General features: G+C 38.6%; 1 protein-coding gene across 1 annotated transcript; it reads right to left on the bottom strand.

The window, feature by feature from the left end:
• Positions 1 to 90: 90 nt before the first annotated feature.
• LOC141495934 (uncharacterized) lies at positions 91 to 21,344 on the bottom strand. Its single transcript, XM_074197852.1, has 5 exons — positions 21,256 to 21,344; positions 17,174 to 17,257; positions 10,914 to 11,037; positions 10,337 to 10,432; positions 91 to 3,246 (listed from the first exon to the last, which is right to left on the bottom strand). Exons 2-5 carry the CDS (start codon positions 17,204 to 17,206, stop codon positions 1,328 to 1,330), a joined length of 2,172 nt encoding a protein of 723 aa, XP_074053953.1. The 5' UTR covers positions 17,207 to 17,257; positions 21,256 to 21,344; the 3' UTR covers positions 91 to 1,327.
• Between the last annotated feature and the right edge of the window lie 6,489 nt (positions 21,345 to 27,833).

Genomic DNA, 27,833 nt, shown 5'->3' with positions numbered 1-27,833 from the left:
CTTCCAATACTCATCATTTCTCCTTTTTTGGTCACCTTTACCCCTCTGATGGCTATGAAGTGGATCTCAAAATTGCTTTAATATCTCAGTAATGATTTGGAGATTTTTTAAAAACTGGCAATAGTTTGGATCTTTCTTTGAGAAATGCCTATGTATATCCTTAGACCAGTTATCGATTGGAAAATGACTCCTATTCTAATAAATCTGAGTAATTTGAGTCAGTTCTTCTATCTTGGAAATGATACTTTTATCAGAGAAACTTGATATGAAGATTTTTTTTCCAACTGTTTCCCTTTCTATATTAAATTTGTTGGATTTGTTGCACAAAAACTTTTTTTCCTGTAATCAGAAATTTCATTTCATCCTCTGTGATCCTTTATTCCATATTTGATCAAACTTCTTTCCTACCCATTAATCTGGTAAGTTTTTTCATGTTTTTATTGTTCATGATGCAATTTTGTATAATGGACCATGTAACTATTTGAAACTTATCTTTGTATAAGTTGTGGTGTTGTTCTAAATCTAATTTCTTCCATATTGCTGTCCAATTTTCCCAATTTTCCAATGTTATTGTCAAATAAAGAGTCACTTATCCCAAAAGCTGGGGTCTTTGTGTTTATCAAATATAAGAGTTTTAGATTCACTTATTTCTGTACATTATATATGTGATCTGTTCCATTAATTTGATCTATTTTTAACCAGTATTAAATTATTGAAATTTATTACTTTGCAGTATTCATCCAAGATCTGAAACCTTTCTTTTCCTTTTCTTTTCACTATTTGTCCTGAAATTCTTGGCCTTTTTTCCTCCATATGAATTTTTATTATTTTCTAATTAACCCTTTAAAATAATCCATTGGTTGTATAGTACTGAACACTAATTAATTGATGAATAAAACCTTCTAATGATGCTTCAAATTATTACTTCATTTAACAATTTTCCCAGTCATTATCCTGTAGTTTTCTCCTCAATACTGATCCTCTGTTTGTTTAGTGGTGAACTGTGACAGAATATTCCCACACATTCTTGATAGTCAATGGTTTTCTCCACCATGAATTTTACTATTTGTAATAAAGTTTGGACTTTAGGATCTTGCACCTTCATTATATTCAAAAGGTTTCTCTCCAGTATCAATTGCCTAAAATTGCATAAAGTTTCCACTCCATTGGAAAGTTTTCTCACACTGATTACACTGAAAAGATTTCTCTTCCATAGGAATTATTCTATGTCCGTTAAGCAATTTGTTCTGGCTTAAAGCTTTCTCACATGCAAAACACTGAAAGTGTTTTTCTTGAAAACAAGTTATCTGATGTCATCAGGCTTGGATTATTGACCAATACTTTCCTCACATTTATTAAATTCAAAGGGCAAACCACATTTGTGAATTCTCTTATGTGTTTTAAGATTTCCTTTCTGGCTGAAGGCTTTTCCACATTCACTACATTTAAAGGGTTTCTCTCCAGTATGAATTCTCTTATGTGCAGTAAGACCTCCCCTCTGCCTGAAGGTTTTTCCACATTCATTACAGGTATAGGGTTTTTCTCCAGTATGAATTCTTTTATGTGTATAAAGTCCTCCTCTCTGGCTGAAGGCTTTTTCACATTCATTACATTTATAGGGTTTTTCTCCAGTATGAATTCTAATATGTTTATTAAGATCTCCCTTCATGCTGAAGGCTTTTCCACAATCACTACATTTAAATAATTTCTCACTGTGATGAATTGTTTGATGTGTCCTAAGGCGTCTCTTCTGATTGAAGGCTTTCCCACATTCAATGCATTTATACGGTGTCTCATCAGTATGAACTTTCTGATGTTCAACCAGAAATACATTGTACTTGAAGCATTTTCCACATTCCTTACATGCAAAGGGTTTATCTCCAGTATGAGTTATTTTACTTCTATTTAGGATTCCCCTTCTGTTGAAGACTTTTCCACATTCATTCTTTTCAAGGGGTGTCTCACTCACATGAATTCTCTTATGTGTTTTAAGATTTCCCTTCTGGCTGAAGGCTTTTCCACATTCACTACATTTAAAAGGTTTCTCTCCAGTATGAATTCTCTTATGTGCACTTAGACCACCCCCTTGCCTAAAGGCTTTCCCACATTCATTACATTTATATGGTTTCTCTCCAGTATGAATTCTCTTATGTGCCCTAAGACATCCCCTCAGACTGAAGGTTTTTTCACATTCGCTGCATTTATAGGGTTTCTCTCCAGTATGAATTCTCATGTGTTTAATAAGATCTCCCTTCAGGATAAAGGCTTTTCTACATTCACTGCATTTAAACGGTTTCTCACCAGGATGAATTATTTCATGTATTTTAAGACTTTGCCTGTGGCTAAAGGTTTTTCCACATTCATTGCATTTATAGGGTGTATCAGCAGTATGAATTCTCTGATGTTGCATAAGGAAAGATCTATACCTGAAGCCTTCTCCACATTCATTACATTCAAAGTGTTTCTCTCCAGTATGAGTTATTTTATGTCTACTTAGGCTTCCTTTCCGGTTGAATGCTTTTCCACAGTGATTACATATATAGGGTTTTTCTCCAGTATGGATTATTTGATGCTGAACAAGATATGAATGGTATCTGAACCCTCTTCCACATTCATTACATTTGAAATGTTTCTCTCCAGTATGAGATCCTTTATGAGTATTAAGGTTTCTTTTCCGACTGAAGTGTTTCCCACATTCATTACACCTATACGGTTTTTCTCTAATATGAGTGTTTCGACATATAGTAAAGCATGAGATATTCCTGAAAGTTTTTCTAGATTCATTATGCTTATTATTATTATTATGAGTATTTGTTCTACGGTGATGAATAAGATTTGACTGACAAGTGAAAGGTTTCCTGAATTTACTCTGCTTACAACTTTTTTTCCTTAAAGCAGTTTTATTATGCTTGATTAGGTCTGAAAACTGTTTGAAACTCTTTCCAATTGTATTACATTTAGGCACACTTTCTCCTGTAAGAATTCTTTGGTTTTCAATAAGGATTTCCCCCAAAACAAGTTGTTTCCCAAATATATTCCATTTATGAGTTGTTGCTACCTGCCTGGATTGTTTTTCTTGAATTTCCTTTTGCCTCTCTAACCACACATCATGATTCCATGCTTCTCCCAACCTAGAATTCCAGGAGTTATCCTTTGTAAGTTTCTCTTTGGAAGATCCTCCTATACAAATACCCTGCTTTGGAGTTGACTTCTTGGTTTCACATCTTGTCTTCTGAATAAGGGAATCTGAAATCAACAATAAAGTATTATCTATTGTTTCCTGTGCTAGAAGAAACCAAAGTGATTTATTCTAGATTCTATATTCTCTTTCAAAGAGGATGGTGATCTGAAAAAGATAATGTGTTAAGAGGGATTTGAAGTTAATATAGGTAAAAAAAAACAGTAACAGAACTAACTTTGTTCAGGATTTAATGAATTACTTTCCAGGGTATTGAAAATATTTATATATGTCATCAAAAAAAGCATCTCTTAGAATTCCTGGAAAAAGATCACAATGACCAGAAAGAAGAAAGAGATTAATTGTGAAAATTATAGCATGAAGAACTCGAAGATAACATCTAACAAAAATTTAAAAATAAATTACAAATATTTAGAAAACCCAGTATTGATTCCATAAAAAAAAGATTATGTAAAACCAATCAGATTTCTGGACTAGGAGATTAAAAAGTTGCTACAGACTTTAGTATCTAGGTTTTAATAAGTGGTTTGGCAAAGACTCTTAAGTTGTTTTTTGTCAATAAGATGAAGAAATACACATTGGAGAGTATATATTCATAGATTTCTAAAACTTCAAGTAATCTTATTCCAAAAGAATACTGAATAGAAGTTTATTGTTAACCTGGAGAATAATCTCTAGTTTTATATCTGTTCAATATATTTATAAACAGCCTTGATGATAAAGGGCATTCTTCCCAATACTGTCATTGATTAAAAAAAACAAATCAGAATTTTAAAAATTAGCAAGACAGAGGCAGCTAGGTTACACAGTGAATAGAGCAGTAGCCCTGTAGTCAGGAGGATGAAAATCCAGTCAATGAATATACAGGACAAGAGATATGGCTTTAGAAATATAATTCATTGCAGATCAAAGAATACTATTTTCACCTTTTTAAATTTGTTTTTTGTTTTTTCCTTCTCATAGTTTTTCCCCTTTTGTTCTGATTCTTCTCTTACAGAATGACTAATATGGTATAATGATTACTTAGCTTGTGTGATCTTGGGCAAGTCATTTAACCTCATTGACTTGCAAAATCCCCCCCAAAAAATTTTTTTAAATAGCAAGAAAGAAGAATGGGCAGGAATAAATAACATGTGATTTAATTCCTGAAATTAGGAATCAGCTTTACAAATATGGGTATGGAGAAACTTGTCTGGGTAACAGGTCATGTTCAAAGCCCTGAGGATTTTAGTTGACCACAAGTTTAATTTGCACCAAGAGTAAGAAAGGGTTCCTGCTATTCTCATGCCACCTGGGTGCATAAGGAAAGATATAGTATAGGAAGTAGATTTACTGGCTAAATAACTGGATCCAAAGAGAAGTCATTAATATCTTAATATCAACTTGGAGAGCTTTTTCCTTGGTCTTCTGTTGCTTAACATTTCTACCAATGCCGTGGATGAAAGTATAAATGACATATTTCTCAAATATGGAGATAATATGAAGCTAGGAAAAGTGTCTAACATGATGAATTGCAGTTAGGATCTCTTGATAGGGTGAAACCCTGAGTTCAATTAAAGGAGCTCAAATTCATTAGATATAAATAATCCTGATTTCAAATATCAACAATCAACTATAATCTGAAGAAAGTATGAATCACCAGCCCCCTACTCTGAGAATTTCATTGAAAAAGACCTATGGGTTTTGACGGACTCAGTAAGAGTCTAGGGAGTATTATGATAGAATGTGATCTTAGGATGCTCAGTAATTCAAAGTAAGGGAATTGATTATTTTAAGAAATACTAGCCCCAAAAACATCTTTGGAACATTGTTAGGAAGATTTATGAGCTGATACAAAGTGAAATGAATAAAACCAGAAGAACAATTTACCCAGGTAGAGCAATACTATAAAAATAATCAACTGTGAAAGACTTAATGACTTTGATCAATACAATGACACACCACAGTTTCAAAGGACTTATAATGAAAAATACTGTCCACCTCCAGATAGAGAACTGTAGCATTTTTTTTCTGATTTCTTCTTCTTTTTTTTTTGAAAATAGGGCTATTGCAGAAATTTGTTTTGTATGACAATACATATTTACAATAGGTTTGTACTTCTCAATAGGTATGGAGGAGGAATAGACTTTGTAACTAAAAAAAAATAAAATTGAATTGTTTAAAAAGATATGAAATAAGTTGTATCAATAGAGAATTAAGAGAACAAGTAAATCCAAAATAGTTATAACAAAGCAAGAACCAAAAGGACTCAGTAATGTATTGGATATAGAGAAAGAAAACTTAAAAGAATAACAGTTCCATGGTCAGAATGGAAGAGAGTAGGGAAGAAAAAAATGCTATTTTGAAAAAAGATAATGATTGTGATTTTGGAAATATTGAGTTTAAGGTGACAGTCAAAAGAATTGAGTTCAAAGAGACTGTCAAAAGGACATTTCTTATATGCAAGTGCAATTGTACAAATGGTGGGCCAGTGAATGTACAGGACAAGAGATATGGCTTTAGAAATATAAGTCTCTGCAGATCATAGAATACTATTTTCACCTTTTTAAATTTGTTTTTCGTTTTTTCCTTCTCACGGTTTTCCCCCTTTTGTTTTGATTCTTCCTTTACAGAATGACTAATATGGAAGTATGTGATGTACAGTTGTACATGTAAAACCTATAGCAGATTAATTGCTATTCCAACTAAAATTGGGGAAGGAAATGGTAGGAGGGAAAAAACTTTACAAACATGAAAATTATCTTATATATAATTGGAAGCATAAATAATTGTTTTTTAGTTTTTGCAAGGGAATGGAGTTAAGTGGCTTGCCCAAGGCCACACTGCTAGGTAATTATTAAGTGTCTGAGGCCAGATTTGAACTCAGGTACTCCTGACTCCAGGGCCAGTGCTCTATGCACTGAGCCACCTAGCCACCCCAACATAAATAAATTTTAAAAAATAAAATAAAATAAAAGGAAAATCCCAGAAGGATATCATTGCCTATTAAAAAAAAAGAAAGAAATGAAATTTAATCCTCTATGTACAACGCAATGTAGTAGGAGTCAAGGAATACAAAATCAATCAAATTATCTTTCCATGAGTATCTAACATTTTTCTAGGGAGAAAATAACATATATACAAGACAAATAAATACAAGTTAATTTGAGGAGGAAGAGAGACTGAAGTGACTCAGGAAAACATTAGGGAGAAAGTGGCTTCTGAGTTGTGAAAGAAAAGAATTCTCAGAGGTAGAAATAATGAGGCATTCCCAGCAACAAGGAAAGTTTGTGTGAATACAAAGAAGTCAGAGCTGGCATACTTACTTCATTATCTTTTCCCAAAATAGCATTCTTCTCTCTCCACTCTCTCCCTTTCTGACTACAGAACTGCTTTTCTTTTAAGCTTTCTTCCTCTATAGTCAATACATTACTAAGTCTTGTTGATTCCTCCTTTGTTACAACTAATTTGGATTTACTTCATCTCCCAATTCTGTATTGATACTACTTATTTCATATCTTTTTTGAAAAATTCAGTTTTATTTTATTTTCAGTTACAATTTCTCTCCCTCCCCTACAGCCATTGAGAAGGCAAGAAATTTAAAAAATATATTATAAATATATATAGGCATACAAAACAAATTTCTGCATTAGCCCTATTTCCAAAATAAAAGAAGAAAAAGAAACGGGAAAAAACATGCTTCATTCATGGAAAGAGAAAGTTATCCACTTTTTCCTGGAAGAGAGAGAGTGAGAAAAGGAATAATGTCCAATAAAGCTGGAAAGATGGTTTGGAGTTAGGATTGTGGAGAGCTATAAATGCCAATCTGAAAAGCTCAGTGGGTTTTTGTCCAAGGAAGTGACATGATCAGATCTCTTCCATAGGAAGATAATTGTAAGGTACATGGAAGAGGGTAGAGCCTAGACACAAAAGATAGATAGGAGACAAATAAATGATCCTGGCTAGAGGTGATGGGCCCTTAAAAAAGGTGACAGTGTTAGAAATGAAGAGGATCAAGGGAAGAAATGTTGTGTAGAATAATTGATAAAACCTGGCAACTGACTGAATGTGGTGGGGGTAGGAAACATAAAGAATGACTCTAAGTTTACTTACCTGATTATCTGGGAGAAGATGGACAAAAATAGGGAATTTTGGAGGAAGGATCATTTTAGAGGGAAAGATTATCAATTCTGCTTTGTTGAGCTGAGATATCCATACACCGTAAAGAGATGTCTGGGAGTCAGTGGGCAATAAAGGAATGGGACTCAGGGGAGAGATTTAGCCTGGATATACAATTTGGGGAATCATCTCTAAAGATATATCTCAAGAGATAAAATCATTAAAATTATAGGAATCAATGAATTTATAAACAGAAAAAGTAGAAAGTTAGAAGAGATAGCCTCACAGTAGAAAAACCTATGCAATGCATAGAAAGAGGAGCAGAAGTTTAAAGACAGAGCATAAGTGAGACATTGAGAATTGGCTGGTAGGAGGTGGGGTAGTTTGGAAAACAGAGAAGACAATTCAGAAGAGAGAGAGATGAAACAGTTTAAGAGACTGAAGGAGAACCAAGTTGGGAAAACCAAAGTAACCCATCATGAGGATCATCATGTTACCTCCAGGTATTGAAGATCATTGGAGTCAACAGGTCCAATGTGTATATGAGCAAGTTGGTCATTTGATTTCTATTTGAAGACCTCTAGTGAGGAAGAATCTGGCATTTTTCAAGGTAGACTGTTCCACAGACATCACTAGAAGATAACTCTTTAATTAATGAGGTTGATAAGTCTTGAGATATCCTCAGTCACCTCCAGGTTAAATGACCCAGAAAAGTAGTAGATATTTGTATGTCAGCTCTTCGAGGTTGAGCAGAAAGTTTAATCCTACTAACACATGATGGGCGTTCAAATATTTGGACAACTATCCTTTTATCTCTTAAGTCTTCTCTTCTTCAAGTTAGATATTACCATTTTCTTCAATTAATTAATCCTTGCATCATGTTTTGGCAGTCCAAAATTCTGGCAGTTTTGGGGGGGGAGGGGAGATAGGGAGAACTAATTGGGGAATGCTATCTTTCTTGCAACATATTCTTTGCTTTAATTATACCCCCTCCTCTGCCCAGCAGTCTCTCCCCTTTACTAAAATGATCAATATCTGCAATCTTCCTTGTTAGCATTTCCCCATGACACAAGAAGGCAGTTCTGTTGCACCTAAGCAAGAGCCTATCTCTCCTTATAAAAGCCCTGGTCCTAACTGGCACCACTCAGCTGTCCTAATGTATGGAGGGTATCTAAGATAGAGAACCAGCCCTAGAGTCAGGAGATCCTGAGCTCAAATCTAACCTAACATACTTGACACTAACTAGTTGTGTGACCTTGAGCAAGTTACTTAACACTGACTGCCTTGCATCCAGGACCATCTCCAGTGGTCCTGACTCACATCTGGCCACAGGACTCAGATGGCTCTAGAGGAGAAAGTAAGACTGGTGACTTTTCTCAGTGTTTTCCAAAATCAAATCCAATTCATATGCATGTCATGGCATCACCTCCCTGATACCAATGAATTCTTCAAGAATGAGGGACAAAATATCAAGATCATCAATGTATGAGAATGGATCCCACACAGTCCCTCACCAAAAGGGGAGTGAAAAGAGCCTGGTATATCCTGGGAGTGCAAGGAATGCAGGGAAGTCTGTCACAGAATTATGGATGTCATTTATTCCCCATCTGTTATCTTTAAAGCACTGCAATCCAGTGCAAGGGACAACCTCTGTTGAGTTACTCTCTTGAGCATCCTAGCATGTCCAGTAACTGTGATCTTTATATATTCTGCCCCTTCCACTGTGACAGTTATATTCTTATCTCTCTTGACTACAATTCAGATCTATCTTCTGCTTTGTCCCCTATTCACTTGTCCTCTTAGCCTAATCCCCTTGCCTCTCAATGGCCCTGAATATTTGCAGGTAGGCCTTATGATTTCTTTAATGCATACTAAAATTACTCATTATAAAAACCTCTTGTTTTGTGGATCATTTGCCTATCTGCCATTTCTATGAAGATCTCTAAGGAGCTGCAATGCCCTGGGACAAGCATGGTCTCCTATCCTTTCACATCTGATTTCCTGGTTTCCTTTCTCTGCTTCCATTTTGTCAACATCCTCCCTAAAATGAGCTTCTGATTCTGGGATCCTGTGAGAGTCTCACTGGATTCTGCATAGGTCAGGCCCCAGAGGCTGTAAAGTCCAACCTAGACCAGACTGAGAATCCCACCTGAAACTTCCCCAGGAAGTGTCACAAAGTGAAATGCTGAAGAGGTGAGGTGAGGGGAAGATGTGAGAGAAAGTCTTTGGAAAACAGAAGAAGAGAAACATAGGAGGGAGTGCAAAAAGTCATAGACTAGAGAGTGCTTCTGATTCTAATCAGTTGGGTGACCAGAGACCATAGACCCCTGAGCCTCAGTGGCCTCTGCTGTAAAATGGGAAGGTAAATGCATGATTCATCTTAAAAGGTAGAAAAGCCCAGGGTAAGCTATAAAATTCTATTTGTATGCAAACTATCACTACTATCATAGAACTCCATAGCAACCTTAAAAATCATTTTCCATAGAGCATTGGCAGATTTTAAGACTTCAAGTAGGAAAAGCCATCAGAGGAAATGGAGAGACAGGGCAGATGACATTTTGGGAGGGAAGAGACTAAGATCTGGCATCAAAAGGAATGACAGAGAAAATGTTTGATGTTAAATAAGATAGAAAACATGATTAAATAAAGGATCTTTTTGTTATTTTAACTACAGAGTAAACTCACCTATATCTGAGATTAGTAAGAAAGGGAGATTAAAGATAAAAGAAGATGGGAAAATAAACACATGAAGAGGTTTGAAAGGATTGCCAACTGGAGCATAGAGAGATGTGAGTGACAGACCAAAGAAATGACTCACTCTCTCTTTAAGAGTGGGGAAAAAGATGAAGCCAGAGAGATCAAGAAGTGACTTATTCACATAAAAGTGCAAATTTCAGGACAGGACTCTGGGGGTCAACTCCAACACTCCTCCATGGGCCTGGGATACTTTTAGGAGAGGTCCGTGTCCACCAATGACTAGGACTGTGCTGAGCTGCTGCTTCAGAATAATCCCTATCTTTCTGTTCTTCACTCACTTACCTTCAAAAGAAAAAGTGGCTTCTTCTTCTCCCATCCAAGATGTTTCTCTTCTTTCAAGTTTAGAGATCACACTGGGTTTGAAAACTGGAAGTCCTGCTAATGGGGAAATAAATGGGAAAATGCTGAATTCAGAAAGATATCTTATCAACCTTACTGGCTATCTTTTTAGGAAATAGGTCATGCTATCAGGACCCAAATGGTGGTAGAAAGGACATCTAAGGAATAAAAACCAAAGAAAATCAATTCATATTAAAGATAATTTTTGCGAAAAGGGTGCAGACCATATGATTTTTAGAGGTGAAACTTTGCCTGGAATGAACAATTAGAAAAGGCATCGTCTTTGGAGCAGACAATAAAGCTGCTGATTTCCATTTGTAAAAACAAAGGTCTTTCTATTTAGAAAAGAGAGTAGAAAATCATGTCTCTGGGAGACAAGAAATTTAGGAATCTCTTAGAAACTTTCCCTGAACAAGTCAAAAAGCAGCCAGGCACCTCAGGAATCTCCTAATCAGTGGGATATGAGAATGCAGACAACCCGACAAAAGATGATAACCCATGGAGAGAATGCCATTCTTACCCAAGAAGACAAAATTCTCATAGTTCTCCAGCATCACTTTTCTGAACAGGTCCTTCTGAGTAGGACCCAACAGCCTCCATTCCTCCTGGGTGAAGTCCACAGTCACATCTTGGAAGGTCAATATCTAAAATATCAAAACATGTTCCTGCTCACCTCAGGACCAACTCTCAAAGAAAACATGAGGAGTCAACAGGTAAAGGGGTTAACAGGTAAAATAGAAGGTTCTCACAGCTTTAAGGGTTCTGAGTATCCAGGTCAAATATTCCTTGAGAACTTACTGAGTATACTATACTTCATACTAGAGTGGGTATCACTGAGTTTACTTTACAGCTCAGTCAACCTTACAGATCACATCTGAGAGAACAGTGCATCACATACTTGACTCAAATGTAATAGTAGGGTTTTCTATCTTCTCTCCTTTAGCAAGTCAGTAAATACTTCTTAAGTACACTGTGCTAAATGACATAAATAAAAAAAATATAAAAAAGGCATTCTCTGCCCTCAACAAGTTCACAATCTAATGGGGGAGAGAAGAGGCAAACAAATTATATATATATATATATATATATATATATATATATATATATATATATACATATATACATACATATATATACACATACACACAAGCTATAGAAAGGGATAAGTAGGGAATAAATGAGAGAGAAGGCAATGGAATTAGTTGAATGTAAACATACTTCTCTATTGAATCAAAAAATAAAAGGTATAAAGTAGGAGGAACAAGTTTTTAATTTGGAAGGAATGAAATGTTTTAATCATTCCATGAAAGCAGGGTGACTCCAAACAGGAAATATAACATTTCCCAGGGGAAATGGTTTGAATAAACAATATATTTATTTGAATAAACAACCCATGTGATCAGGACTATGGTCTATCCATCAATGAAGCCATCAATCATCAGAGTTGATAGATTCAAGAGGATTTTGAGACAGACCCTTGTACTTGTACCAAAGGCCAGCAAGAAAGAGGGAATGTTCTCAGAGCATTATCTTGCCCTCCTCAATAAGCAAGTCACTGAAAAACTTGCTTATATTCAATCTCCCCATAGGATGATCCATAGACCTTGTTTCTTACTTGGCTATATTCTTGGTATAAAACATATTCTAGAGACCCAGAAAAGAACACACCTCTCATGTAGGAATACTAAAGGAATCCAGCAGCCATGTTTTGGGCATTTATTTTTCACCTAGGACCCAGTTAGGTGTCCCCATCCAATAAATTTCACTAAGATATGTAAATTGTACAAGGTTGGATTTTTTTTTTAATTCCTCTGGGCTGACAGATGACTTATACATAAGCATCCGTTCAGAGAGCATTTATTGAGAATGAATAAGAGTGATGATATATATTCCCCTCTTTTAAGCTTTCTCTACAAAGTTTGAAACTCACAATTTGAAAAAACGAATGTTAAAAATTCTTTTTACATGCAATTGAGGAAAAAATAAAGCATTAAATTGAAACTTCCTGTTTTCACTTGATCTAACCCAGCTACTTCCCCTACATTTATTCTCTTCAATGACACTTCACTATAGAACAACTTCTTGGACTATGATGAAAGTTCATGTGGGGGCGTTCCAATAGCCTTGATGGTGAAAAATGCTTATTATAATAAATTTTGCAGAGCTTTTACATTTCTCTTCCATTTGGAAGACAAATCTTATTTGTCCTTCAACCAATTTAATCTTTAAATGTTCCCCAAATGATTTTGCTTAGCAGGGTTTCTTGTTAAGCTTTTTAAAACTTTTTTTCCCTCTGCTACTGTTTCCTAAGGTAATATTGCTCATCATCATTCAACACCCTGCTTGGTGATATTTTACAAATGAATTTACAGTCTAGGAAATCAGGTGATATAATGGATAATACAGAGTTGAATTTGTAGTAAAGAGCTGAGACAATAGCTGTAAAACCCTGGGAAAGCCATGTAACCATTCATCAAGGAAGACTTAAAAAAATAAATTGATATCAGGTTAAAAAACAGACCCAGTAGAATAATATACATAATATCTATATGTAAATATCTATATATAAATAAAAAGGAAAAAAATATCAGCAACAATAAAGCAGAACTGATTCCCAGTTTTCACTCAGGTAGTTCAGCTAAACTCCTAGTAATGGGTAGGTTTTGATTTTTTCTAGGCAGCAAGGTAGCATCTAGGAAGCTGGGGTAAAGTGTTACCCTTGGGAATCAGGAAGACCTGAGTTATTGTGAATACTACTTCAGACTCTTCCTAGACAGGTCACTGACCCTCTCTGTACCTCAGTTTCCTCTTTTATGGAAAGAGTAGTTGAGCCTGATGACCTCTAAGGTCCCCTTCCATTTCTAAATCTATGATCCTATGATCTTAAGAACACTCTGCAATAATAAACAAACTTGGTCCCTTGGAAGGGGTTAAATTCAATTCAGTTCAATTTAATGAATATTTGTCCTGGGCCTACCATGTGCCAGACACTGTGATTGAGAATACAAATAGGAAAAAGAGATAGCCTTTGCCTTCAGGGAGTTTACAATCTAATGGGAAAAGTGAAAAACAGGGGATGGGGGGTAGGGGGAGCTAGATGGTACTGGTGCTGGAGTTAGGAGGAACTGAGTTCAAATGTGACCTCTGATATTTAATAATTGCCTAACTATGTGACCTTAGGCAAGTCACTTATCCCCATTGCCTTAAATAAACTTTTTTTTAAAAAAGAAAAGAAAAACAGGGGATGGGGAACCAGGGGACAGGTAGCCCTGTGGAGGGGAACTCAAGCAGCTGCAGATGGAGAATGGAGGGACCAGAAGTCCAGCCCTCTAATCAGCAGAGGAGGCCATGGAGGGTGAATTAAGAAGGTATAGAGATTGCAAAAGTGAGAGACTCTGAGTGCAAAATACTATAAACACTGTCAGACTCAGGTGATATGTGGTCTGGATTTCCTTAAATACTTTTTTTTCCTTTTTTTAAATTTTTTTTTAAACAAGGAATGGTTCTTTGAGCAGGGGAGAACAACAGGATTTATTTAAAAATGAAGATGCTATAACTGTAAAAAAGATTAATAAGACTAAAAATAACGTTTAAAAAATAAATTGGATAATACAAGTAAAAATTAATCCAACAGAATATTCTTAAACCATACTCTCCTATTTAGCTTTTTTTAAAAAAAAGTTTAGATAAAAGCAGAACCCTAGGATTTTTGTTTGGCATGGACAAGGGGAGAGGATAATTTAATTTAACACACTTTTATTAAATGTGCACTTTGAGTAAGGCAATATTCTAGTCTTCAGAATATGAAGACAAAACAAAATAGTTCCTCAAGGAGCTTTCACTTCACTAAAGAAATATTGTATATGCAAGTTTGAACAAAATAATAACAAATTTTGGACAGAATAAGAACTAGTAATTCAGGAGATTAGGAAATGAAGATTATATATAGTAAATGGCAAACAATATTTTGAAAGAATTTAAGTATACTATGAGTCAGAGAGGAGGCAAGTGACCATTCTGGATATGAGGACTAGGCAGCACTAGGTCAGTATGGGAAGGAAGTGGGTATAAAGGGGAATTTTATTAAATAGGATGGTACAGTAGAATGGAGTCAACTATAAACTTAAATTGCTATGTAAGTGCCAGGCTTGGAATTTTATATTTTATTTTGAGAGCAACTTGGAACAACAGGGAACCACTGAAGATTTTTGAGTCAAGAACTGACATAGATCTGTCATTAAGCTAACACTAAAATAAATATTTTCTGTATTTGGAGAGGAAAGGATAGATGTTATAACAGAGAATAAAACTAGTCTATTAAAAAATAAAATAAGCAATAACTAATTACTTTTTTTTTATCAGAGAAGGCAGAAGAAATATGGTTGCCACCAAATTTTGAGAAAACTGAATTGCTAGCATATATGGAGACTTCTGAAAGGGAATAATAAGGAATATATTTGTTTCTCAAGCACTCATGCATGCTGTATAAAAGCTGACTATGTTCTATATAATTAAAAACTCATAAACAAATGCAACCAGAGACTTGAGGTATTCACTTTATAGACCATAATGCAATAGAATTATAATCAATAAAGAAAATGTGAACAAAGGAATACAGGCTTAAATGGAGATTGAAAAAGTATCACTCTAAATAATTAATGGATCAAAACCTTAAGTCATAGAAACAAACAAAAATTTAAAGGGAATGACAGCTAAACAAAATAACAAAATACCTAAAAGAATCTTCATAGGAAAATGCATAACCCTAAATATTTACATTAACAAGAGAAAACTAGTGAACTAAATATTCAGTTTTTAAAAAAAAGAACACCAACAAATTAATCATCTCAAAACAATCACAAAAGGAGATATTTTGAAATTGCAACAAATGCTGACCTGAAATAAATAACTGACCTAATAAATAAAAGCAAAAGGTATTTCTAAAAAGACTAAACAAAACTAAATTGTAAGGAATATGGGGCTGCTTGGGTTCCACAAGAATATGAAAGGAGATTGTTTAGTTTACATTACAAAGACTGGGGTCTGCTTGTATCATTGCCTATGGCCAGGTACGGAGTTAAGACAAAAGATTTAGTCTCAATCTGAACAAAAACTGAGAATAGAACAGGTCTGCCCCAATTTAGCTCTGAGTTAACCTAGGGTCTGCGTCCTTCTCCTCTAAATACGTTCAAGGAGGTAGCTGTTTTTGCTCATTTAGTATAATGAGCAGGGCAGGAAAAAAATATGGGGAAGAATGCATCAATTAGATTTGTGACCCCAGCCAATAATTGGTAAGAAGCAGCAGGAACAAAGCCTTTCAAAGTGCATTTCTGGGGCGGCTAGGTGGCACAGTGGAGGAGTGGCTAGGTGGCACAGTGGATAAAGCACCGGCCTTGGAGTCAGGAGTACCTGGGTTCAAATACAGTCTCAGACACTTAATAATTACCTAGCTGTGTGGCCTTGGCCAAGCCACTTAACTCCATTTGCCTTGCAAAAACCTAAAAAAAAAAAAAAAGAACAAAGTGCATTTCCAGGATTCAGTACCCCTCTCCCCTTGAGAGAAGTGTGCCATTTATTAAGATGTCTTAATTTAAAAAAAAACTATTTTAATCACTCTGATCTAAGTAGTCATGAGCCATTTATAACATGAATAAACGTGGAATAACAATTAATAATGACTGATAAATTATCATTTGTTATAGACAGCCTTTATAGACGGTGCTTTATAGCAAGTTAACAAAATCAAAAGTGGAAAGAGAATTTGTTATGGAAGTAACTTTTGTGATGGACTTATCATAAAGAATGTGATCCACCCACGACAGAGCTGGTGGTGTTGGAACACAAACTGAAGTACAATTTTTATTATTATTATTATTATTATTATTTGGGGGGGGTTGCAGGGCAAATGGGGCTAGGTGGCCTGCCTGGGGCCACACAGCTGGATGACTGTTGGGTGTCTGAGGCTGGATTTGGACCTGGGTGCTCCTGGTTCAAGGGCCAGTGCTCTGTCCACCACCCAGCCACCCCTACTATTGTTATTACTACTATTTTATTTTATTTTGGGTCTTTTTTTTTTTTTTTTGGTTTTTGCAGGGCAATGGGTGGCTTGCACAGGGTCACACAGCTGGGTGATTGTTGGGTGATTGTTGGGGGCCAGATTTGGGCTCAGGTGCTCCTAGCTTCAGGGCCAGTGCTCCGTCCACTGCACCACCTGGCTATACCTACAATTATTATTTTTTTATTTTAATTTTAATTTTTTCTCTCCCCTTTACTTTATCGCTCATGGGACTCTATATTTTGGGGGGGTATTATGTTTACTCTTAAACAGAATATTTTAGTAATGTATAAAAAACATTATTTGTACAAAATAAGAATAAATACATAAATGGGGGAAAAGAAAAGAGAATTTGTAAGAAATGGAAAGGTAATAGAGCAAATCATCAGAAACTATCATACTTAATTACACCATATAAAATAATAAAAACTTAAATTAATGAAAATCTAAGAAAATGTAAATACAATTAAAAAAGGAAACAGACAACCTAAATAAACCACTCAGAACTCAAGAAGAGTTGTAAGAAATGGACTCCCACAGAAAAAAGAAAAATACCCCCAGGTGCAAGTTAATTTCTACCAAACCTTTAATGAATAATTGTCCCTATTCTAAATAAACCATAACAAACTCTATGCAACAAGCATAGTCCTGATTTCTAAATTAGAAAGAAATAAAAGTGGAGAAAAAGAGAGAGGAAGAGAGAGAAAGATGAAATTCGAACTCACCTGAGATTTAGCCATTAAGGGTGTAGAAGGCATTTTCTCTTTCTTTTTGAGTCTTTTTCACAGAGAAGGGCAGAATTCTGAGGACTGAAAAACAAGAGACAAGTCAGGAAAAACTAATCCTTCCTTCTAGCTCCCAAACCCACTAATTTCCAATACAATAGTTGGGAATGATCCAGGATCCAACCTACCTTCTATTACAAAGATAGTGAAAGGTTATGGAAATGAGTTTTTAAGATCAGAACAAAAATGACTTCCACAGAAAGTCAAGACCTTAGATCAAGCCTATCTTGTGAAATTGTATGCTTCTGATGTAAGAGGGTTAAAATAGAAACTTAAGCTATTAATAAACCTTAGCTTGTTTTTTCCCCTTTAGTTGAATTCTCATCTGTGCAGGGGAGACTTTGTCAGAAGAATGGTTTAGATAGAACACTATAAAAAAAATAATCAAGACCGCCATGAAGGCTGGAATTGTTTTTCTTTCCCTCATTTGAATCCCCAGCAATCATACAGCTCAGCATATAGTGGCATCTAATAAATGTTTACTAACTGACTAAATGACTCTTCCTCTAAAATGATAAATTGTATCTTTCGAAAACTAAGAGCCAGCATTATCTGTAATAGAAATAAACTAGAGGCCTTTCCAATAATATCAGGAAAAAAAGCAAAAGATGTCCATTGTCACATTATTATTCAATATAGTGCTAGAAATATTAGGTTATAGAGAAATGACTTTTTAAAAGAAATTGAGGAAATAAACATAGATAATAGTAAATAAAACAATTCACTTATTACAGATATGATAGTTTATTTCAAGGACCCTAGAAAATTAACTTTGAAAAACTGCAACATCACCAAAATTTTAAGTTATAGAATGAGTCACCATTATTTCTGAATATTACCAACAAAATCTATCAAGAAACAATAACAAGAGAAATTTCATTAAAAAACAACTTGGGGGGGGGGGAGGCAGCTAGGTGGTTCATTGGATAGAGCACTGGCCCTGGAGTCAGGAGGAACTGAGTTCAAATCCAGCCTCAGACACTTAATAATTCCCTAGTTGTGTGACCTTGGGCAAGTCGCTTAATCCCATTGCCTTAAATAAATTAAAAATAAATAAATAAAATTTAAAAAAAAAGTACAGAATGTAGCAAATAATTGTTAGACTACTTGTCTAATGGGAATCATATGAATGTAACTACAAAACAATTTTTATTTGAATAAAAATCAAAATAACTGGAGAAATATTCATTCTTCATGGATGGTAATAGAATAAAAATGGCATTACCTAAGAATTACTTTTTGAAAAATATTGACAAAATTTATTTGGAAAAATAAAAAATAGAATCTCAAAGAAAATAATGAAAAAAAGTGGGAAAGAAAACAACCCAACAGAACCAGATCTCAAAGACTACTACAAAACAGCAATCATCAAAACAGATTGTACTGGTTAAGAAACAGAGAGACCAATCAATGGAACAGATCAGGTATACAATAAAGAGAAGTAAATAAACATTTGTAGTCTAATGTTTTATAAAATCAAAGATATTAATTATTAAGGTAAGAACTCAATATTCAAGAAAAACTGTTGGGAAAACTGGAAAGCAGTCTGGAAAAAACTAGCTAAAGACCAACATCTTACAAAACATACCAGAAAAAGTTCCAAATGGACACATGATTTAAATATGAAAGATGATAGCATAAACAAATTAAAGGAGTAAAAGAAAAAAATTATCTTTTAGATCTATGGATTACAGAAGAACTCATGATGAAACAAGAAAGAGAATCACAGGAAGTAAAATATATGATTTTCATTATTTTTAAAGGTTTTTGCACAAACAAAAGCAATGCAGCCAAAATTAAGAGAAAATAAAGTAAATGCAGGGGGGGAGGGTTTTACAGCAAATTTCTCTTATAAACATTTAATTTCTAAGCTATATAGGGAACTGATTCAAATTTATAAGAATAAGAGCTACTCCCTAATCAGTACATGGTCAGTGGTATGATTAGGGTGCTTTTCAGAGACAGAAATGAAAGCTAATAAATAACTATAAGAAAAAATGCTCTAACTTAATAATTAGAGGAATGCAAATTGATACAACTGTAAAGTTCTGTCTCAGACCCATTAGATTGGCAAAATTGACAAAAAGTAAAATGAAATTGCTGGAGATATATTAATGTACATTTGGTGTTACTGTGTCCTAAATTAAGGCAATTTAGGACATGCCAAAACAGTATTTAACTCTACACACCTTTTTTGCCACAACAATGTCAATATCATTCTATACCTAAAAAAATTTGTTCTTTATCTAGAGATCAGGACTCATTTGAGTCCTAGGGTCATAGAGAGTAGGACTCATATGAACAAAAATATTTAAAGCAGTTCTTTTGGTCACCCCTGTTTACGGAGTGAGGCTCAAGGCCAGTTTTTTTTTTCCATATTTCCCACCAGCCTGCCTGTTGGAGGGATTCTTTGGCACTCTCCATCATGCAAGGCACTTTTTCTCCCCAACTTCCCTCTTCAGTTTCCTTTTGTGAATGGTTTACTTTTTTGGTGTGTAAGTTCCTCGAAAGTAGGAGCTGTGGTTTTTTTTTTTATTGATATCTGTATGCTCAGAGCTTGACACAGCGTCTGGCACCCACAGTTTTGCTTAATAAATGTGGCACTTAAGGTGTGGAAACTGAGGGGTGCCCACCTATTGCCCAGGTTGTGGTCTCTGACAGTAATAGAATGTTATTGGGCAGTGGGAGGAGGGGTGATGTCAAAAATATCTAGATGATGGGGGACGAGGTGAGAGCAACCTATGAAGACCAAGGGGAGGGGCAACCCAAGACTACCTGGGGGAGGGGCCAGGGCAACCTATGAGGACCAAGGGGAGGGGCAACCCAAGACTACCTGTGGGCAAGGTGCCAGAGCAACCTATGAGGACCAAGGGGAGGGGCAACTCAAGACTACCTGGGGGCGGGGCCAGGGCAACCCATGAGGACCAAGGGGAGGGGCAACCCTAGACTACCTGGGGGCGGGGCCAGGGCAACCTATGAAGACCAAGGGGAGGGGCAAGCCTAGATTAACTGGGGGCGGGGCCAGGGCAACCTATGAGGACCAAGGGTAGGGGCAACTCAAGACTACCTGGGGGCAAGGGGCCAGGGCAACCTATGAGGACCAAGGGGAGGGGCAACCCAAGACTACCTGGGGGCGGGGCCAGGGCAACCTATGAGGACCAAGGGGAGGGGCAACTCAAGACTACCTGGGGGCGGGGCCAGGGCAACCTATGAGGACCAAGGGGAGGGGCAACCCAAGACTACCTGGGGGCGGGGCCAGGGCAACCTATGAGGACCAAGGGGAGGGGCAACCCTAGACTACCTGGGGGCGGGGCCAGGGCAACCTATGAGGACCAAGGGGAGTGGCAACCCTAGACTACCTGGGGGTGAGGTGAGAGCAACCTATGAGGACCAAGGGGAGGGGCAACCCAAGACTACCTGGGCCGGGGCCAGGGCAACCTATGAGGACCAAGGGGAGGGGCAACCCAAGACCACCTGGGGGCGGGGCCAGAGGGAGGTGGGCAAACCCTGGGTGTAGGGGCTCCTCAGCCAAGGAGACTGACGACCGCCACAACCACGCTAGGCAAGGACTGGGGGCACAGCCTTCCATGGCATGACCTCAGGGCACTTTTAGGGCATGGGGGGAGGGAGGGTCCTTTTTTCCTCTCCTTTGTTGAGACAGTTTTGTTCTTTTTCTCAGTGGGGAGGAGGGGGGGCAGACCGGGGAGAAAAAAAAGTAGGGTTTTTTGGTGGATTGAAAAAAATGTTTTTCAATTTGGAAAAGAAAGAACAAAAGAAGGAAAGGAGAGGAGAGGCCACCAAGCTCAACCCCCCGCGCTTTAAAGAAATGGAAACTGTGCCCAGGGAGGTCAGGAGCCTCGGTCAAGGTGACAGCCAGGCTGCAAGGGAGGGAGGATTGGAATCCAGGTCCAGGCTCCTCCGTCCTGTATCCAGATTCCCCCTGCCCCTTGGGCTTTCCGCCCCCTCCCCAGCCTAGTCCGACGGAGCCCCTCGCACGGCCACACACGCTGACGCACACTCACCTGGACCGCTGGGGACCCCAGGCAGCGCTCCCGGGACTACGCTTGCGCAGACTGAAGGCTGAACTACAACTCCCAGAATGCAGAGGGCTCCGGGCCGTTGCCGGCCCGAAGGAGGGTGCGGAAGGCCGCAGCACGTGCCTAGAGTGTTTACCTCAGGAGGGGAAAGAATTTGGTTCCTCGGTCTCTTGGGAAATGTAGTCCGGGGCGGGAAACGGACCTACTGCGCAGGCGTACTACCACTCAGCCCCATTAGGGCTTCTCCCCGAGGGGCCCGCGATGCCCCCCACCAGCTGCTTTGCCGAGATGCCAGGCGCGGGGAGGAGGGGAGAGGAGAGGACAGACCCACGCCCCGCGGTCCGTGCCCAGGCCCGGGCTGGGGCGCGCAGCCCCCTCCGAGGATGGGCAGCCGCAGCGCCCCTCGAGCTGGGAGGAGGGGGCTCGGGCTCCGAGGGGGCTGCCCGAGACCAAGGCTGCGGGAAGGCCGAGGGTCCTGGGGCTCCGCACTGGGGAGCCGAGCCCCGCTGCTCCGGGAGACCAGGGCATCGCCGGGGGGCAGCAAACCGGGCAGCCCGGAAAGGGCGCTGGGGGGGGAGGGGGCAAGGCGGGCAGGGGGTGCAGACCCATAATGGGCACAAAAGAAAAAGTCTCTAAGCTGATGCCCTTGAGTTCCGGTCACCAGACTCGGGTGCATGAGCTGTCCGGGTCCTGACCAAAGCTGCAGACAAAGCCCTCCCTTCCATTCTGGTCTTTTCTTGTTTCTCCACTCTCTTCCTGTGCTTACCTCAGTGGATCTCTTTTGTCCAATGATCATCTCTATGCAGATGGCTTCCAAACTGACATATGCAGCCCTAATAATCTCTCCACTAAAATCTAAACATTTGTGACCAAAAGGCTTCACCCAACAGTATTTCAAATTCAACATCTCCAAAATTCACTATCGTTTTCCAATCCTTTCCACTTCCCAACTTCAGTATTTCTGTTGAAGGCACCAGCAGCCTTATCACTGGGTTTCACTGTGTGTCTGCCTCCAATATAATGAGATCTTCCCAAGGACAAAGACTATTTTAGCTCTATGATCTCAGTTCCCAGACTAATCTTTTGCATCACAAACATTTGGGAATTTTCTGAGTTGGGTTGGTTGCACTGAAGTAACTATGGATTCTCTCTCCACAAAAATCTCACCTCTGTTCCATTGTTTTGCTTGCCAGGACAGCCATAGTCTCTTAGTAGTCTCTGTACTATCACATCCCTGACTGTATTCCACAGTGCCGCCAAACTGATATTCATAAAATGCAGACACTGATGCAGAGATGTGTTTGAGAGGGGATGTGTGTGAATGAATTTGCCACTCAGATTCAGAGACATGAAGGACATATTAACTTTATAGTACCCTATAAAAAACAGACTACTCCTTAAAGGAGTGAATAAACATGGAAAGGTAGGAACTTTTTTTTTGTTTTTTTCAGGGCAATGAGGTTAAGTGACTTGCCCAAGGTCACACAACTATGTAAGTATTAAGTGTCTGAAGTTGGATTGGGTACTCAGATCCTCCTGACTCCAGGGTGTGTGCTTTATCCACTGTGCCACCTAACTGCCCCAAAAGGGAGGAATTTTAAAGAGGAGTTGGGCAAGGTGTGTGTGCTGAGAGGAGTTTAGGGATGGACCAGGTTGATACTAGAGAGGGACTAGTTCTATGTATTCTGCACAAAAATACAGCTTATGGCTTTTTATGGCAGAGTCAACTGATAGTCAAGGACAGTTCACTGGGCATCACTCTGTTATCTCAGCGCTCTTCTTGGGTCTCAAGCTCCCATTTTTGTAAACTAGCTTTGAAGCACTGGCAATTTCCCTCTAGGCCCAATTACCTGCGACAAGATACATGTCATGGGAGTCAGCACAAAATACAGGATACATAAGATGGTCCTTTGTTATCGAAAGATCAGCTGCTAGCATAACATTTTCTCTGGCTAACATTTCCTCTGTATCAGCTCTACCCATCCCCACCCCTTATCAGCCAATCAAATATTTATTAAGCATGTAATAATGTGCCAGACAGTACTAAGCCCATTTTCTTCTACTTTTTATGAATTATCACCCACTGATATTATTTGAACCTAATTTTATGGGATTAGACATTATATGACCTCAGAATGTCAGCCTGACCCGTCCAGGAACGCTGAGGATAGCTACACGATATTTTGGATTCCCAGGTCTTGTTTTGGGTTCCTTTGAGTGTGGCTTTGCCCAGATTTTATTGAATGTTAACATTTACCTTGCTTTCAAGCTGCCCTCTCAGTAAGATTGTTTAACGGTGCTTGGGAGGGGGGAAGGAGAGGGGCTGGAGGGGGGCTATGGGGAGACCCTTGGCTGGAGTCTCTACGACCAACTTTCCGGAGTCTGGAAGAGGCAGTCATGCCTCCTTTGTTGTCCTCTCCTCTACCAAACGACCTCATGAATTTGTTTCCAGAACTATTTCAGATTTGGGCATGTGTTCTCACAAACAACAGCTACAGTTTCACTCCGTAAATACTCATTTGATCATCCGCTCCGCTCCCCAACGACGCTCCTAAGTCTTTCGGACCTTCTCCTCGGAATCGCCCGCATTGCGCACTTGCAAGGAACTTAGAGGCTGGCCACCGCGTAGTTACGCTTAGTGCACGTGCGCAGAGCTCAGACTACAATTCCCAGAATTCTACGGTCCCTTTCCTTGTGTTTCCCGGAGACTTCATTTCCCAGAGTCCAACGACAAGCCAAAGGCGGCGCGTGAAGAGAGTTACGGCCAATAACATTCGTCCGGGCCCGCTCCACCGAGTGCCCGAAGGATTTCGGGAATTGTAGTTTGTGGTTTCTGCGCAGGCGCGCCTCCAAGGGGGCGGGGCTTCTCTTTTCCTCCTGGGCGGGCGGCAGGTGAGTGAGGGTGAGGGACAGCGTGTGGGGGTGGGGTTCCTCCGTTCCTTCACTTCCTGCCGGGTGGGGGCGGGGAGCGGGAGGCGCGGTGGCTATGAGTTCGAATCCCGCCATTCCGGTTCCTGGCTCTCTGCCCCGGGTAGCTCTCATACCCTCTCTGGGCCTCAGTTTCCTGCTCTGTAAAGCAGCATGCGCTGAGCGGGCAGGTCTTCAAGGGCTCTTTGGTCCTGGGGCCGAGGGGAGGGGGTGGGGTCCACCGGGGTCAGCGGAGGGGGCAAGGGCAGCTAGTGACCCCTTAGGGGTTCAGCATTTATTAAGCACCTACTGTGTACTAAATGCTGGGGACATGAAGAAAAGGGGGGTTTCCTAGAGTTCCCCTGCCCCCCCAGGGGAAGTTCAGAGTTCAAGTTCAAACCCTGGCTCTGACTCAACCCGCCCTTGGTGATTATAGCTGAGTTCTTCTCTCTGAGCATCATTTTCCTTAATCTATAACATGGGAATTGTATTGCTACTGGCGCCACCCGCCTCACTGGGCTGTGCGAGGGAAGCATTTTGCAAACCTGAAAAGATTACATAAATATTTGAACCAACATGTCATATTTTTAATCATTCGGGGGAAAAATCTCAATAATAGGAATCATTATCAAATAGGACCAATTAATGTAGGGAGTTATTAGAGTCTAAGGGCCACTTTTTCTCATCTCCAAAATAAGAGTCAACTAAGACCATTTCTCCGTTCTTTTTCATCTTGTTTGTTCTAAACCAAACCATCTTGTTCTTTTCACCAAAACATTTTTATCATTTTTATTACACTTTCTCCAACATTCCCTTTTTGTCTTGCTCCTTCAAGTCCTTGAAGATGAGGTTGGCGCGCATGCATATGTGTGTGTGTGTGTGTGTATGTGTGTGCATGGGCGCTCACGTGTGTGTGTGTGTGTGTGTGTGTGTGTGTGTGTGTGTGTGTGTGTGTGTGTGTGTGTATGGAGGCCACATGCTGGCCGTGGAGTCAGGAATACCTAACTGTTCGTGCCTCTAACCAATATTTGCCCCAGGACTACTGGATAGTCATCTACCCGCTTGGTGCTCTAGACAGCTGTCTCAGAACTGAGAACTCACTACCCAAGCAAAAATGGCTATGGGTTCTAGGCTGGCAAAATCTCTTGAAGACACAGATTCTCTCATATGTCTACCTCTTTGCATTATTGAGACTTATTCCTAGTCTTGCCTTTGGAGCAAAGCAAAGAAAGTCCAGCATATTCTAGATGTTACTGACTTCTGGAACTTTCCCCCAACTCCCTCCACAAGGGATGTCTGTTTGTGTGTGTGTGTGTGTGTGTGTGTGTGTGTGTGTGTGTGTGTGTGTGTGTGTGTCTGTGTGTCTGTGTGTCTGTGTGTCTGTGTCTGTGTCTGTGTGTGTGTCTGTGTCTGTGTGTGTGTGTTTGTGTACTGATGTTGTTCCAAACATAGTTAGGAATTGAACTGAACCTAATAGTCTTAAGTACATTTATTCTAGGGGTAGAAAAACAGAACTCTTACCCCTCTCATTCTGTATAGCATCTTCCTCTTTCGGCAATTTGAACTTCAACTGTTTGGGGTAGACCATGATAGGGGTGGTGTTATTTGGCACAGTTAACCCCTAAGAAGCTTGTGGCCCAGTAATATGTACAATTTTTGTCTAGTTATATTCCCCTTTGTTGTACTTGTAAAGTTGATTTTTGAGGCCAAGTATTAGACCTTATACAAATCTCTATTACATTTAATCCTTTTTAAAGTCAGCACAGTGTTTGATCTGAGAAGGCCATCTTAACCATTCCTTCCAGACTTATGTCACCTGAATATTAAATAAACTATCTATCTAAGCCTCTAAGTTATTGATGAAAATGTTGAATGGTCAAAGGAGAGCTCCCTAGGACATCCCACTGGAGACCTTCTGAATTGACTCACCCTACCTCCCCCCACCCCATCTTAGTGATTCCCTGTAACTGAGAAAAACAGTTAAGTAAAATTAGATAGTGCAGCAGCAAAATTTCAGCAACAAACACACCTCCAAAATTATGAAGTATTTCGCCCCCATAAGTCTCTCAGGTCTCTAATAAAAGAACTGGAAAGGATGTTTCATGATCTGTCCTTCGGGATCAGATTTGGTCATTAAATATAATTTTAAATCAGCTGTACTTGAATGTTATTTATTTACATTATTATAGTCATTGCTTTTCTCGACCTCTGTTCACATGCATCTTGTGTTTCTTGAATTCTTCATATCATAAGATGCAGCATTATTCTGACACAATTTGCTTGGTCATTCCCAAGGTAATGGAACGATGCCTGGATGCCTGCTTTTCTCTCAAGTCTTTGGCTATCTTCCTTGATATATGCCCAATTAATATTTTGGTGGTTCAAAGGATGTGAATAGTTTATTTACTTTTCTCATGATTCCAAACTTTATGAGAACAACATCAGAGCATTAGTGTTCCTGTCTTCCCTCTGGCATTCATTTTAATTCATTTCAGCATTGATTTAGCACCTCCTGTGGGTCAGAACCTATATTAGACTCTGGGGAATAAGAAAATGAAAACCAATGTCCCTCCCCTCAGACCTTTCTGGGTTGGGACTGATGCTGCTCATCTGTAATTTTTTTTTTTTTTTGCTGCTTTACTGGATGTAAGACAAAACTGTTTTCATGTCTTAGTAATGATTTCTTATATTGTCATACATTGTTGATAATTTGCACTTTTTTTTTACCTAAATATTAAGTGCCTTTGGTTTTATGTCATCCATGTTTTCCAATATACCCATCTCTCCCTCTGGCCATAAAACTGACCCAAGTAAGAAAGAATTTTTAAAAGAATGTTTAGCAAAACTGACACTGCAAAATGTATTTTTGTTCATAAAAAAAAAACTGTCACTGCTCCCTTTTCTGGATATTTCCTTATCACCCCTTTAATAATGTTCTAGAATTTTTCTGAGTATCAAGGTAGAATACATTGGCTTATAGCTATAGTCTATTCTTCCCACTTTTTTTTTTAATTGAGTAAGCCTTTGCCCTTCTCCAGTACTGGGACCCCTTACATTCTTAAGGATTGAACTTTCAGAAGTTAATAGTATCAGTGGTTGACTTAGGGAGTTCTTATAAACCTTGTGACATGACTTTAACTAAGGCAACTAAATAACTTTTCTTACTACCTCCTTACTTACAGTTTCAACTTGCTTTCAACCATATATTCCTCTACTGTCACCAAGTTTACCTTCCATATAATTCAACTAATTAATTTCTCACATATGCAGCAAACCAAATAGGACACTGGAAACATTTTTCTCTCTTAAATGAGGATGTAACTGAATCTTATATTCTTTATCATATTATAGCACAAAGTAGAAATTTCTAAGCATTCAATCCATGTCTCTCAATTCCCCTTTAGGAAGCTCTGGTCTTTGTAACTTGCTTTGTTAGAGATAGAACCAGTACCTTAGTAAGTAATATCCCTGGTCCTTCTCTTTGATTGGAGGAAGAGGTTAGATTGTTACTAGATTCCTTTTGACTTCATTCTTTCTGTAAATTACGGACCATGAAATTCCACCCAGATAACGTGTAATTAATTTCATCCTGGTGAGTTTTTGAATAACAAGGCAGAATTGAATTCTTTAATAACTTATTTTTTCTTCCTCAGCTC

The sequence above is a fragment of the Macrotis lagotis genome, chromosome 1 (genome assembly GCF_037893015.1).
Source record: "Macrotis lagotis isolate mMagLag1 chromosome 1, bilby.v1.9.chrom.fasta, whole genome shotgun sequence".
Lineage (NCBI taxonomy): Eukaryota > Metazoa > Chordata > Mammalia > Peramelemorphia > Peramelidae > Macrotis > Macrotis lagotis.
This window is presented reverse-complemented; position numbering and strand designations above follow the sequence as displayed.